This window comes from Syngnathus floridae, chromosome 5, assembly GCF_059516105.1.
Source record: "Syngnathus floridae isolate MCC-2025c chromosome 5, RoL_Sflo_1.0, whole genome shotgun sequence".
Taxonomy (NCBI): Eukaryota; Metazoa; Chordata; class Actinopteri; order Syngnathiformes; family Syngnathidae; genus Syngnathus; species Syngnathus floridae.
The window spans coordinates 14,623,895-14,639,445 of record NC_142417.1 but is presented as its reverse complement, the minus strand read 5'-3'; the positions used below and the strand labels follow the sequence as shown (position 1 = coordinate 14,639,445).

The 15,551-nt window shown below is 40.0% G+C and overlaps 1 protein-coding gene across 2 annotated transcripts in view; it reads left to right on the top strand.

Moving 5' to 3' along the window:
* The window catches only part of zmat4a (zinc finger, matrin-type 4a), a 96,101-nt gene that overhangs the window by 75,494 nt on the left and 5,056 nt on the right, over nt 1-15,551 (top strand). The window contains exon 7 of one of the 2 annotated variants that reach the window (XM_088376731.1): nt 9,651-9,804. The exons of the other annotated variant lie outside the window; for it this stretch is intronic. Within the exon in view, the coding sequence (XP_088232857.1) occupies nt 9,651-9,804 (154 nt within the window). Of the gene's footprint in view, nt 1-9,650; nt 9,805-15,551 lie in introns of those variants that run through there. 2 annotated transcript variants of the gene reach the window in all.

The window sequence follows — 15,551 nt, the reverse complement described above, 5'->3', positions numbered from 1 at the left end:
GAAATTCATTCAATATATTCCGAAATTCATTCAATATATTCAAGGTTCATTCAATATATTCCGAAGTTCATTCAATATATTCAAGGTTCATTCAATATATTCCGAAGTTCATTCAATATATTCAAGGTTCATTCAATATATTCAAATATTAATTTCCTGAACGGCATGCCATAGATATGTGTATATACGTACGTATATGTGTATATATATATATATATATATATATATATATATATATATATATATATATATATATATATATATATATATATATATATATATATATATATATATATACACATATACGTACGTATATACACATATCCGTACATATATACACATACATATATACACATATACATATATATGTATACGCATACACACACACATCAACTGCAATATCTCAAAGAGAATGTCTACTTCATCTGTCAAGAGGCAGAGCATGAATAAAGTATTGTCTGTCTCATTTCCAGTTGTGTGCCAAATAGTGGTGTTAACAAGCTCTGGCTGAATCACTGCTGCTTACACAGGCATGAGACAAGTAATTGCCACTGCTCAATGATATATGAGGGTCATATTGATTTGTGGTTCCAACAAGGCTGTTTTTCCACTGAATGATATAGAGCCCTATTTGTACTAAAGTAATTGAACTGTATTGTTCTTACTGCTGTGCGTTTCAATATCAGACTGTGAACGACCCAAAAGAAAAAGTTTGAAAAACATGCCATATCCTGCAAGTTGATACATATGATTAAACATTATTGAAATAATATATAGTCCTCGTAGCCTTAAAATATCATGTAATTTTTATTTTTAGTGATTTGGTGTTTTGTATACATAAATCCTCAGAGGACGCTTTCAAACTTCAATGGAAAAACACAATAAATCATTATTTATGTTACCATTAATGTTTTTACATTGTAAAAATTTAATACCTGCTGTATTTCATGTCGAGAGATTGTTTGAATCCAAGGCAATGTGGAGACTTTGGAAACATTCCATTTCCTGCAAGGGCTGATTTTCATGAGGATCATGGGGAAACACAGTTTACACAAGCATTTGTGGCAAAATGTGTGCACTCATTCAATTTAAATGTTGTTCAAATGTTGGAGAAAAGGAGAGTGGAAGAGAGGATGAGGAATCTACAAAAGAAGATTGCCATCTGGATTTAAACCCCAAACCTCAGAACTTTAAGACAGATGTGTTAACCACCATAACAGAGTGCTGCCAACTTTGGACACTTATTAATTAAGTCTTTACTTTATTTGAAAGTGAAAGGGCTTGTTCTGATTTTATTTCTTGATGGAAACGTGAAATACAGGAAAAAAAGTTAAAGCTTTGTTTTACCATACTGTAGCTACTCATACTATAAATTGAGATGTTTAAAATAAACATCATCCAACATCAAGCATCCATTCATTCATTCTTTTGACAACTTATTCTATCAGGGTTGCAGGTGTAATGAACCTATCCCAAGAAGAGGCAGGGTACACCCTGAACTGCTCAAGAGCCAATCACAATAGGCAAACAAATATTCAAATTCACACCCATACCCAAACCAGGCTGCTAATATAAAAAGGGATAATGGGTTAATGATTTATAAACTATTTCCTCCCATTTTACCTGATCTTTTCCTTTTGTCTACAAAGTAGCTTGCTGGCACGCATTTTTTCAATTCCCCAGACTGGAACTTTAGAGATTATCCTGTGAAGCTATAATGAAAAGTAGCGACAAAAGGCTGGCAGTGATCACACAAAATAGATAGCTGCTTTTATTGTAAGGAAATTCTAAAGCACTTTTCCCCAAAGGTGGTTTAAACACAAATGACCCAGAGAAAAGGCAGATAGATTAACACCACCTCTGAGAGAACTGACATCTTGCAGGGTAAAATACCTCACTGACGATATCATTTCTAAGGATTAATTGACCCTTATGTTAGTAGAACAGCTACTGTGGTATCTATAGAGGGAGTTGACCTTTGTGCTAAAAATAGTAACATACCACACAAACCCATGCAGTTGTCCATCTTAAAAAGACTGATGACTAGAGAAATTATTTGTTTTTGCTAAAAGAAGAGCTTCTTAGTACTTCTGCAAGATGGTGCATGCCTGACGAAAAACCTTGAATGTGGTCGCTCGCCATTTGCGCTCAAGATTTCTGCATAACTTTGTATGAGTTTCATCTATGAACCATGGAGTAAGCAAGTCGCTAAAAAAATAAACCTTTACGATTGTCGAGTGGGTTTACTCACATATTCACTCAAATGACCATATTTCGCAAACCATTCTGACATAAACACTTTGTTGAAATACGATAACCTGCATTGCCAAGTGAACGCACGGGATGGCTTTGCCTCCAGTTAAGCCACGCCCCTAAGATTATGCCACATTGCTTACAAACGCTGAAGGGGTCCTACAGAGGTGAAGTGAAAAGCGTTGTTTACAATTTTCGATTGGCTGCAAGAAATTGTAAACACAGTTAAGAAAAGTAACATCAAAGTCAAAGTACGCTTTATTGTCAATTTTTTCACATGCCAAGACACGCAAGGACATCGAAATTACGTTCCCACTATCCCACGGTGACAAGACATAGTACACAATATACGTACATACAAGTAAACAACACAAAAAGTAAAAACAAGAAGGCACAAACAATGAATAAATAAGAGAGATGAATAAATAATAAATAAATAAATAACATAATAAATAAGAGGAGCAAAATGTGTGCATACAGCAGACAGTCAGAATATAGCGCAAAAGTACAGGACGCTACGCAGAAGGGGCAAGAGAGTTCAGGATCCTAGCAACCTGGAGAATGAAGCTGTTGGTGAGTCAGGTGGTGCAGGAGCGCAGGCTCCTGTACCTCTTCCCAGAGGGCAGAAGATCAAACAAAGAGTGAGCGGGGTGACTCACATCACTCACAATCGTGGTCGCCTTGCGGGTGAGATGGGAGGTGTAAGTGTCCTTAAGGGAGGGGAGTGAAGCACCAATAATCTTACCAGACGTGTTCACTATGCGCTGCAGGGCCTTCATGTTGTATTCAGTGCAGCTACCACCCCAGACAGCAATACAACTGGAGAGGACACTCTCAATGGTGCCATTGTAGAATGTAGTCATGACGGCCGGAGGAGCACTTGCTCGCCTGAGTTGCTGCATGAAGTACAGGCGGCCCTGAGCTTTCTTTGCCAGCGATGCGGTGTTGGCGGACCAGGAGAGGTCCTCACTCATGTGCACCCCCAGGAATCTGATGCTGCTCACTCTCTCCACCACAGCACCGTCGATGGTCAGCGGCAGGTGTTGGGTGTGACCCTTCCGAAAGTTAACAACAATTTCCTTGGTCTTGTTGACGTTCAGCAGGAGGTTGTTGTCCCAGCACCACGCAGTCAGAAGGTCAACCTCCAACCTGTACTGAGTCTCGTCGCCCTTGGTGATGAGACCCACCAGAGTCGTGTCGTCAGCAAACTTCACTATGCGGTTGTCGCTGTAGGTTGCAGTGCAGTCATGTGTCAGCAGGGTGAAGAGCAGCGGACTGAGCACACAGCCTTGGGGGGGGCCCGTACTCAGCGTGATGCTGGCGGAGATTTTGTCGCCAACACGTACCACCTGAGACCTCTGACAGAGGAAGTCCAGAAGCCAGTTGCAGAAGTAGGTACTGAGGCCCAGCTTGTCGAGCTTGCAGATGAGTCGTTGTGGCACAATGGTGTTGAAGGCAGAACTGAAGTCCACAAACAGCAATCTCACATACATGGAGGGCAGAGCAGATGGCATCCTCAAAGGACCGTTTGGCTCAGTACGCAAACTGGAAGGGGTCTAAGGTGGGGGGGGAGAATGGATCTGATGTGCTCCATGACAAGCCGCTCAAAGCACTTCATGATGATGGCCGTCAGTGCCACGGGGCGGTAGTCATTGAAGCAGGACGGAGCAGGTTTCTTCGGCGCAGGTACGATGGTGGCAGCCTTGAAACACGAAGGGACGATGGCCTGCTGCAGGGAAATGTTAAAGATGTCCGTGAAGACACCCGTCAGCTCCCCAGCGCAGTCCTTCAGCGCTTGACCTGGGATGTTGTCAGGGCCCGCCGCCTTACGGGTGTTGATAGCGGCAAGCGCCCTCCTCACGCTGTCGGCAGAGAGGCACAGGGGCTGCTTGTGTGGAGGGGGAGTGATCTTCAGCGGGCAAGTGCTGTTCTGAGCGTCGAAGCGAGCAAAGAAGCGGTTTAGATCGTTGAGCAGACAGACGTCGCCCTCACAGCTCTGCGGCGCGGGCTTGGAGTCCGTGATGGTCTGAATGCCCTGCCAAAGGCTCCGTGCGTCCCTGCTGTCCTTGAAGTGGGCGGTAATCTTGCAAGAGAACGCCCTTTTCGCTTCCTTGATGCCCCGGGACAGGTCGGCCCCTCCTGTCCTCAAGCCAGCCTCATCCCCCGCTCTGAAGGCTTCGTCCCTGGCCCTCAGCAGCCTGAGGACAGCCCCTGTCAGCCATGGCTTCCAGTTAGCCCGAGTGACGATGGATTTTGAGTGAGTCGCATCATCAATGCACTTCGTGATGTAAGAGAAAACAGAGTCAGTATACTCCTCTATGTCTGTCCGATCGTTGCAAGTGGCCGCCCGCTTAAACATGTCCCAGTCAGTAGTGCCAAAGCAGTCTCGAAGCGCATCAGAGGCACCCTCAGGCCACACCTGCACCCGCTTGCGAACCGGCCTGGATGCTTTCACCAGTTGTCTGTATGCGGGCAAAAGCATAACAGTGAGATGGTCAGAAAATCCAAGATGGGGGAGGGGGGCGGCTTTGAAAGCTCCTTTATGTGTAGAGTAGACCAGGTCCAGGAAGCTGTCACCACGTGTTGGAAAATCAACATGCTGGTGAAGCCTCGGAAAAACAGACTTCAGGTTAGCATGATTAAAGTCCCCAGCAAAGATGCTGAGACCATCAGGGTGCGCCGTCTGTTGTTCACTGACAGCCTGGTACAGTTCACTAAGAGCCGCGATCCTGTCGCCTTCGATGTTGGAAGGCGGGATGTATACCGCGACTAGCAGAATCGCAGTAAATTCCCTCGGCAGGTAAAAAGGACGGTACTTAATGATCACAAACTCCGCCATAACAATACAGTGGAAAAATAATAATAATAAAATAGTACACTGTGGGAATTGAACCCGTGACTCAAAGGGACAAAGCAGGGGGGGAGCGCTCTACCTATTCTTTTCGTATTTTTAACATACTTGGCCGATTTAGATCATTCTGATTTGCTGTATCTAAAAAAAAAGTAACTTAAGAATTAATGTTGCCTTTGATTGACAAGGAATAAGAGAGCCCTTGAAAGTTTTTTGCTTGTCATTGTTTCCAGATCCTGGTGAAGCCGAGCTGGAGCCAGTTGCTCAAAGTGATATAGATCAGTTAGGTGTTGGTCTTCCATCACACTAATGTACATTTCAGGGTATGCTGGCAGGGGGGAAGTCATTAAATGAGCCCTCCGAAGCATCGACTGTACATTAGGTGCCCTGGGATTTTGTGTCATTCCTCTCAGTAAATTGTATCTGCCAAACTCCTTTCTGTAAGTTTCTTTTTTGATTTATCGACTGGTAGATTGTATTCTGGTGTATTTGGTCACGTAATAATTTCAAGGTGTATAAAAAGCTAAAAGCTAAAAATAGAAATAAAAGATAAAAAGAATATTTATTTTAAACATCCAAAAAAGCATGGTTGCAAAAATTCACACAATCAAGCCTACAAAAAGATGACAATATTTATATTTTTCTCTTACAAGTGAATCATGTATTTAAACCAGTATTCTTAGTTTCAAAATACTTTTAAAACGTCTAATTAAACAACACATTTTTAATTGTATTAATAATAATGATAATAAATTAATGGCATTAAAAGGGGTTCAATAAATCACGTGTGTGCGTGCGTGCGTGTGTACGTGTGTGCGTGTAAAAAGATAGGGGAGACACTTCATTAATATCAAAAACCTCATTAATATCAAAAAACTCTGTTTCACCACCTACATTCTAAACTTCAAATCATTACTTGTACTTTTCCAGTAGCATGTTGGCTTATTGAAACATCATGGCAAATCTTTTGTGAGTTATTTAAACAACTTTGGTGGGGGTCTTGGTAGCACCCTTTGTTGCCTTTAAACCTGGGTGACAGCTGTGTTATTTGGAACACTATCTTCCCTTTGTAATCAGACCCTGACTAAATACTCCATGAGTCATTTGTTTCTCCCGGGGCTGCAGGGCATTTGAGAGCTTTTCATTAGGTCTTTTGTTTGAAGCCAAGCTAGTTGATTGACACACCAGCCATGATGCTCTATCAATATTGAAACGCATTTGCCCCACTGTTACAGTATGTAAAATATTGTGGAGGCTCAGGGAAGATGTGCAGTGAATATTTTAAAGCAGGGGTGTCAAACTCATTTTTTTCGCGGGCCACATTGTAGTCATAGCTACTTTCGGAGGGCCATTATGACTGTCAACCCAAATAAATTTATGAGCACCTCATATTATATACAGTAAAAGCTACAAAACAAACTGACAAATAACTCGCTTTCAAATCAGACGAGTTAAAAACTGGTCAAATATTTAAAGAAAAAGACATTATTAAAAGTGAAGACAATTTGCAATTCTAGTAATGACACGAATTTGATGCACAATTTGTCTTCGCGGGCCACATAAAATGATTTGGCGGGCCGTATCTGGCCCCCTGGCCTTGCGTTTGACACCTGTGTTTTAAAGCTTGTTTGCAGAAGACTAACATTTGAAAATGACAATCCCATTGCTCACTCAATTTAAATGCACGATGATACTAAAGTATTTAATAATTATTAAACATCATTGTTGTGCCTGAACTTCGTTCAATGATTTGGACGAACGTGAAATGAAAGTAGTGCATTTTTGTTTCGTGAACATTTTTGCGAACAAGCTCATTCTGGGACCAATGAACGACTTTGAATGACATTTCACTTTCGTTCAAGGATGCCAGGTTTTCTCTTCTTAGACTTTAAAATAAAACCCCACTTAACAAAGTCTAAACAAGACTTAAATAGGCGGGAGAAAAAGGATTTGGCAATCCCCGACATCAACAAATGTCATCAAAATGCAAAGTGTTTATGGAGTCGATGCAAAACCAAAGTCGTGTGATAAGCACCCCCCACTCGGCTTTCTTGGCAAACAACAACAATAATGCTGTGAGCGCATTCAGGACTTTTAGAAGTTGTAGTGCTCTCAATGGTGTTGAACCACAAATTACTCTTCATGAGATGTTTTTGTTGTTCTAGTAATTTATTTGGGCTTTGCACCCTTTTCAATTTTATGTCCCAAATTATAAACGTTTTCTGGCTCTTTGGGCAAACAGGTTAAGAAATAATACATTCACAAAAAATAAAAATTTAGTTAAAGCAAATATAATGTTATTTTAAATGTTTTGCACTTCATTTGTACATTATTTTATCCTACCTCAGTCTGGTACCGACAGCAGATTGTTTGTGTTTGCACATTCTGGGACACAGTCATGTTTTTGTTTCAATTCATGAGAGAAAGAAACAACTCAAACAATTTTCTCTTGTATTTGAGATTGTAAGGTAATAGCAGCACTTGCGTGGATGGAATGACTGAAAAAGCCAGAGGGTAACAGCTCGCAGCAACCGTTTTTTGATCAGGGGGAGAACTTTGAACTTTTCATGTTTGGGAAGATGAACATAGTTTATTTTAAAAGATGTGAACTGAACTTTGAAATAGTTCATGTAGAAAATTAACTTGTCAGAGACAAATTAAAATCCAAGCAAACACATGCAATTGTTTTAATGGCATTGTAATTTTTTTTTTTTTTTTTTGTAAAAACAATGAAAAGTCCCCTGAACCATAAATTTATCCTATTGTATACATATACAATGTATACATTAGTCAAGTACGCTTTTCAACAGATTGGCGTATAAGAAGGTCCTGGCCGGCGTGCCAGTAAAATTCAAGTTGTAAACTATTGAAATGACTAACAGCTCGCTGATGGTAACATTGTATCAGTTTGAATTTGATATCAGCGTAGCTTTTGACTTAAAGATAAAGACTGGTGAATGAATATCATCTTGTCACAGCAATTACAATTTTTATTGATTGTTTTGACACAGCCGTCAACTCAAAATCCACATTTTCAAAACAGTTAAGGCAGAGGCCTAAACAGTGCCACGGTAGTCAAAATAACACATTTTGTTTGCAAAAGGTTCTTATGTGCCAATTTAAAGTATGGGACAAAAGCAAATTGTGCCTTTAAACAACTCAACTTTGACACAACTGTATGAGCACCTCCAATCAATCATTACACAATGGGCAACAAAATACAGCACTTGTGTAAGTCGTTGCTTATCATTGCAGCCTATTCGTATTTGCACGTAGCTTACATGCCAGTGCCGTTTGTAGTCCAATTAGCACTCTTGCAAAAAATGCATCCAGAATCAGTTATACTTTGATGCAAATTGCATAGATTACATTCCTTTTACAGACTGTGGCTGACCAATTAAATATTCGCCTAGAAAATACATGGAAATAAAAATAAAATCAATTACTGTGTGAGAAATTAGGAAAATAAAAAACAAAAAACGTTTACAGTAAAGAACAAAACTCTATAGTAGGCCTCTACTATAAGAGTATGAGATAGCCACAAGTGATCTTCTGTCTCTTCTGAACCCTTCCAGCTATACCTCCACCTCGCACAAGGACTCCTTTTCCTCTGACCCCTCTACCTCTTTACTCTCACTCTACCTCTCATCTGCCTTAGACATCTTCTATCCATGCTTGCAAAGAACACAGGCCTAAAGACTGATTACAAATTGAAACATTTTGTGAAGTGTCAGATAGGTCCTTTTTTAGTGATTGCATACTGATCAGGGAATTTCTAAGAGCTCGGCGCATATGGCTTCTGTTATGCAAACACAGCTAAAACAATGGAGTTTGGACTTCTTGAATGACATCTGTGTTAACTGTCGTGCGAAACGGTGGGAAAATTGTGTCAATCCAGTTTCTTCTCAGTTTCTTTAAACAGGTCAACGCAATCAATAAAAACTGTAACAGTTCATTTTAGCTCAAAGTTCACTCAAAAAACTATTTCAATAATATAAATCAAAATGACATTGGAGTTACAAGGCTGTAAAAAAAATACTTAAAAAACTAAATCCCAAATCTGAGTTGATGATCCGCGCAAGTCAGTTTTCTCATTGAAAATGTGCTGTTCTCATCTTGGCATGTGCACTTGCAGCATTTCTTGGATGAGTGTCTGTTGGACAGTCTGTATTTTCAATCTCCAAAATCGTGTTGGTGCATTGATTGGTTGTGTTGATATTGCTAAAAATATGTAGTGAATTTTGATCAGTTCAAGCACAGTTGGAGCTAAAAAAAAAATCTTAGAATATAATAATTAATATACAATGAATCGTGTGCATGCATGCGTGCATGTGTGCAGCACCATTCATATGCCTTTTAAGAGAATCAAGTAGAACTGGCATCCACCATCTTTTCTTTTGATTTAATTGAGTCCTACTCAGCCACATGTCCGCTCTCTGTTCATAAAACAGGTCATTAAATATTGAGCATTCATACACGTCCATTATGGTGCTGTATCCAGCTTGACTGGATGTGCCCTCAGTGCCCCTGGTTGTTGTCATTTCAGGGGGGACCACTGGGAATTTGCCACCGTGCACTTCCTCTCCCATCATCAAAGGACGAGTGACAAGGAGAATGCGTGCCACCTCAAGGCACCTCTCAGATTCTCACTCCACATCGACAGATCTGCAGATGCTGCAAACACCAAGTTCTACACGTAATTTCACACGTGTAGGAGGAGTCATTGATGCATAAAGTTCATTAACCACTTAAATACATTCGAACGTATTTGACTCTCTTTGTTTTGCCCTGAGCCTGTGTGATGCCCTCTTTCAATGTGTGTCTTCTGTAACTTTGAGCTACATCCTGCTCAGCCTAATAAGATTAGACAGCAGCACTGCAGGAGGTCAACAAATGTGATGTCCTCTCAATAAAACCAGAGGGCAAATGAGACTATATATTTGCTCATCTCCTCGTACTGTTCCTTGGATATACAGGGTTCAGGTTCTTCATTTCCTTTCAAAATGTGGGCTTTTACAGAGGTCATAGTTTGACGAACTCCTTCTAGACATTGTAAAGATTTAAACAAAGCTTTTCATTTAGTCGAGCACTGTTGCCGTAGCGATACACTGTTCGTCACTAAATATGTGGCTGATTTTGAGGGTCTAAAGATGTGTGAGAACATATGAAACCTTCCACACACAGACTATTATAGATTTTAATAAAGCAGCTCAAGTTGTACATTTCCCCTAGATTTAAATTGAGCAACACATGTTAACTGCTCAAGAAACGTGAAAAATTTCACGCACAGGCCTGGCAGAGGGATCTATGTTTTAGGGGTTATTTTGTCACTTTCAAAAAATTCCGACATGCCAATACCCCCAACATGACTAGGGTTGCTCGCAGATCAAATTTGATCAATGAATTTGCATTACAGGCTGGAAAACATTTATTGTCAATCCGTACATCATTAAACACCTTATCCTCTACTGTGGGTACGCCATATATCAACAGGCCATGTTAAATTACAAAAGTCACTTTTCAGCCGGGAGGGGGAAAATAAATCTCTCCCTGTCTGGGTTAAGAAACATGGATTCCTCTTAAGGCTTCACAACACATTGTTTTATATGCCTCTATGTGAGCTACATGGTGTCGGGGGCAGTGTAATTATGGCTTTGCCGTCTTCCCTTAAAGTCTGTGTTTATGTGTAACTGCTGACGCTTCAGCTCATCCTCATGCTGAACGCTTTGATTGCCCTGCGCACACACAGCAGCTCCCCGACCCCCAATTACAGGATTGCCAAAGGTGTTGCTGGCATCCAAATAGCAATTATAGGGAAAACGGCCATGTCAAATGTGACAACCACAACAATTTGGCTTTGTCAAGATAATTACAAGCATCTTGATGGTGGCACTCAGCTCAAGCACAGAAGACACAGTGAGCGGGAGGGAAACAAATTGTGAAGATTTCACATCAAATTGGGCTGTGATCTCTATTCAGGTAATTTCTAAAACATTTGCTGCAACAACTAGACCAGTGCTGCCCATGTCGGCCTGTTTTGATCATTTGAATCAGGTGTGTAGGAATCAGGGTATGCCGAAAAGAGGCTGGATAGGGGCTCTCGGGACCTGGACTCATTCGAAGATTAAAAACCTCAAAGTAAAATAGGGAAACCCCAAATCATAAATGAGGGAAAGAACTCAAGACGTTGAGGGGCTTAGTTATTATTGCTGCTCAGGAGAAATCTGAAATTCAATGTAGGTCAATGCACATTGGGACGTGCTGAATGTGTTCCACCAGATCTGTGAGTCTCTTTGGGCTGACTGGGCACGTGCATACAGCTATCTATTGTTTCACAGAAAAATATGGAACTCTTTATTTTCTTCTTAAGCCTTCGTGGAGGTCTGCAATCTACAAAGTGACATTCTATTTACAGTATATGACATGGTGGTTTTGAAATACTAACACAGCAAGCATTGGTGCAGTATTACAGTCATTGGTCTTCAAGTGTTCTGTTTGCACTTTGACCTTTGTTTCTTTGACTTAATACCGACATTACAGATCTCTGAAGTCCTTATTTTATTGTTGTCTGGCTTGAAGCCCACATGTACCGTATTTTCTGGACTATGAGGTGCACCGGACTAAAAGGCGCACCTTCAATGAATGGCCCATTTTAAAACTTTGTCCTTATATAAGGCGCACCGGACTATAAGGCGCACCATTAATGTCAGATTTTTAATCCAAATCAAATCGTTTTCCATTTTATCTTTTTTATTTCAACTTCAGACGCAACAAATTACTTTATAATCACAAAATAATGATCCATAGTCTTTTTGATTCATGATTCATAGTCTTCAGCGGGCCACTTATGATTGATTTTATGACACAGTGCTTCGGGCCAGTTTAAATTTAGGAATTTAGTCCATATATAATGTGCACCGGACTATAAGGTGCACTGTCGGATTTTGAGAAAATTTTAGGTTTTTAGGTGCGCCTTATAGTCCGGAAAATATGGTACTGTATGATAACTCTCAATGGATGCCAGCAGTAAGGGCAGAAGTCTGATGAGTTTCATGAGGATTACTGGGTGACTTAGTGCTATGGAATGATTCAGCCTTGACATTTGCCACCAGTCAGTATGCGTTCAATAGAAGATTGGTTTCAGTGACAACTATAGCTTATACTGGAACAGCCATTTTTAACCAAGTCCTTTTTGCATATGCTGCACCCTCAAAAGGAAAGACACATCTACGTTGTTCATTTCGGTAGCTTTAACTTCCCAGTTCAGTTGGAGGTTACATGAAGAGACATCATTCAGTAGCTTTGTTTTGTTTTTTTCTTGGGCTTCCAGATGACACCACCAGCCACTTCAACTGTAACCTACGGGCCTGAACAAAAACTATAATTACAGAAAATGCATAAAAATGACAAATATGTTCCCCTCACCGAAACTATATCTTTTCACAAATAATAAAACCTTGATCCTTCAGCACCTCTAGGTTGCAACACATATCCTGAGTCAAAATCTAGCCTTCACTCTTTTGAAACTCTTGCTCTCCCCCTCCCTCAAGCAGCCCCGAGGACACCAAAACATCTATTCGGTGTTATTTACTACCCTCGTGGAATTCCATATTCTCAGAGCTGCTATGAAGTCCATTAATTAACTAATCCTAACATGTATCCATAATTCAAATCTTTCTTCTTCAATAGAAGTACTTAATACAGCCCCCCACCACCCATTTCCCAATAATGTTTTGCTGGGAACTTTGAAAAATAGCAAATGTGTTGTCAGGTTTGTTCTTTTAGGGGAATTTCCAAGCAATGATTCATGTGCTTGTTTTGGCTTTTCCCTTGCGTCTCTGTTCCGCTACCCCATGACAATTGTGGAATTAATTTGGAAAAACAATGAGCATTGGCATCTTAACAAAGCATGTAAATAATCTACATTCCAATGGGCAGAAAATAACTCTGCCATCTGGATACAAGGAAGTGCCATTCCTTGCTGCCTGGTACTCTTTTGTTTATTGTTTAACAAAGCAAGAAGATAATGACTGCATGTATTGTGGCTGATTCAATAACAGTGATTTATTAGCATCTCCCTGTAGACACAAGTTGCATCCAGGAACCATGTTTAGTCACTTTTATTGGGTATCTCAAAGTATACAAGACACTGGACAGCTCTGTGCATGGCAGCAGTGTATTGTACATGTATGTATCTATAATGACCACTAGATGGTAGTATGTTCTTACAATACACAAGAATGGCTGGGATAGGCTCCAGCACGCACGCGACCCCCGCTAAGCGGTTCAGAAAATGGATGGATGGATGGATGGATGGATGGATGGATGGATGGATGGATGGATGGATGGATGGATGGATGGATGGATGGATGGATGGATGGATGGATGGATGGATGGATGGATGGATGGATGGATGGATGGATGGATGGATGGATGGATGGATGGATGGATGGATGGATGGGTTTGATGGTCAGAGGACGTCGACACATTCTTAAATGATACACGAGTAACCATTTGATCAATTTAATTACATTTTAAATGCCTATGTTCAACCTACACATTGATAATAGAGTTTTTCCTCATTGATTTCCAAATATAGAGGATAAAAGTGTTATTTTTTTTAAATAAAAAATGTACAATCTAATTAAAGTAAAATAATAAAAGTGTTAATTTTGTCTGCAACATCCGAATTTGTAAGAAGCACGCCACTAAATAACTTTTTTTGGGATCACCACAATAAAAGCATGCACTATAATCGATCAGCAATGCCAGCAATGTGCATATCCTCCATAACACACCTGGTAGTCACTAGACTCATTATACTAACAACACAGTACATTTTTGAAATGTGACTGATTTAATCAAATTTAGAAACAAAGGTTTTTTTATCTCAATTATGATATTCATATCTGCAGTACATGTAACTAAGTGGAGTCATAAGGTGCTTATTAAAATTGTTTTAATCCAACAATTTATAACACTCTTAAACTGAATCATAATTTTTGAAGCTATGGGATATTTTGAAAAACACCAAATAAATGGTTGGATAAGGATGGTGTGGAGAGTCTAGTACATGAATTACTACTACAGCAATCAGGCAACTCAATACTGTACAATTCATTAGGTTGCATCAATCAATCAATCAATCAATCAATCAATCAATCAATCAATCAATCAATCAACTAATCAATCAATCAATCAATCAAACTTCGATGATACAGCCCTTTTCATACAAAGATTGTAGTATTGAAGTGTAATGAAGTTCTCTATCAGCCCCCACACTCCCCACAAGGTCAAACCAATTCTAAAAAAAATTCATATATCACACTATCGCTAAAATACCCCCCCCCCACACACACACACACATACACACATACTAGATGCAAAAATAAATTGAGATGATTATTGACATGTAATATAATATCGTTACAATTTGGCTATACTACATAATGCACTCTACTTTGGAGTCCACCAGTCCTCCCTCAAGCATCTCCACTTTTTCCAAAATGCTGCCGCTCACCTCTAACTGGAGCTCGTAAGAGGGAGCAAGATACTTCTATTTGTTTTCAAATTGTTAAATAGCCTCACACCACCTTAGCTCTCTAAGCTACTACAACCCTACACACCAGCCCGGTGTCCAGGTCCGCAGACCAGACTCTACTGGAGGTGCCGAGGGACTAAGCAGAGCCTCAGAGGGGATTGAGCTTTCTCTTTTGCAGGTCTTTCCCTCTGGAATAACACTCTCCCTTAAATGTTACACAGTTTAAGATGCACTTTTATTCTTCGCTTTCAACCCAAAATAAGACTACTACTCTACATTTGTTTGTGTTTTAATATACTGTCTGTAGTTGTATCATTATCATGTATCATATATTATATACATAGGCCTTTGTTACAAGCTGCAGTAGTTGTGAAATGTGCGATATAAATAAAGTTGTATTGTACTGTATTCTGTTGGAGCCTATTATAGAAAAGGCTGGGATTAGACCAAGAGAGCAAACCATGAATCGAGACGATGATAACCGGCTCTCTCAAAGTTGGGAAACTGTTCTAACACCAGATGGCAACCTTTCTTCGGGTAGGCACTTTGGCTGCAAAGATGGTCCCACGTTACTGCATTCAGCCAAATTCCAATAAGCCTAAGTAGTAATCGCTTAGTCCAAGATGTCACCTTCTGTCATTATGATATCGCTATCTAAAGACAATGTCAAATAACACCAAATGAGATTTAGAGTATTTATGAAAAGTTCTTGGCGGTGTCATGTGACATCCGTGATGACAATGACAGACGATACTTGTCTTCAAAACAACTATCATGCTCATCATGCTTATCATAATAAAAAAATAAAGACAAACAATATCTTGTAATCATGTGAAATACTGCACATAATTTATTTTAGCATTGGACTCTGCACATTTGTGAAAATATTCTAAATGTATAGATTTT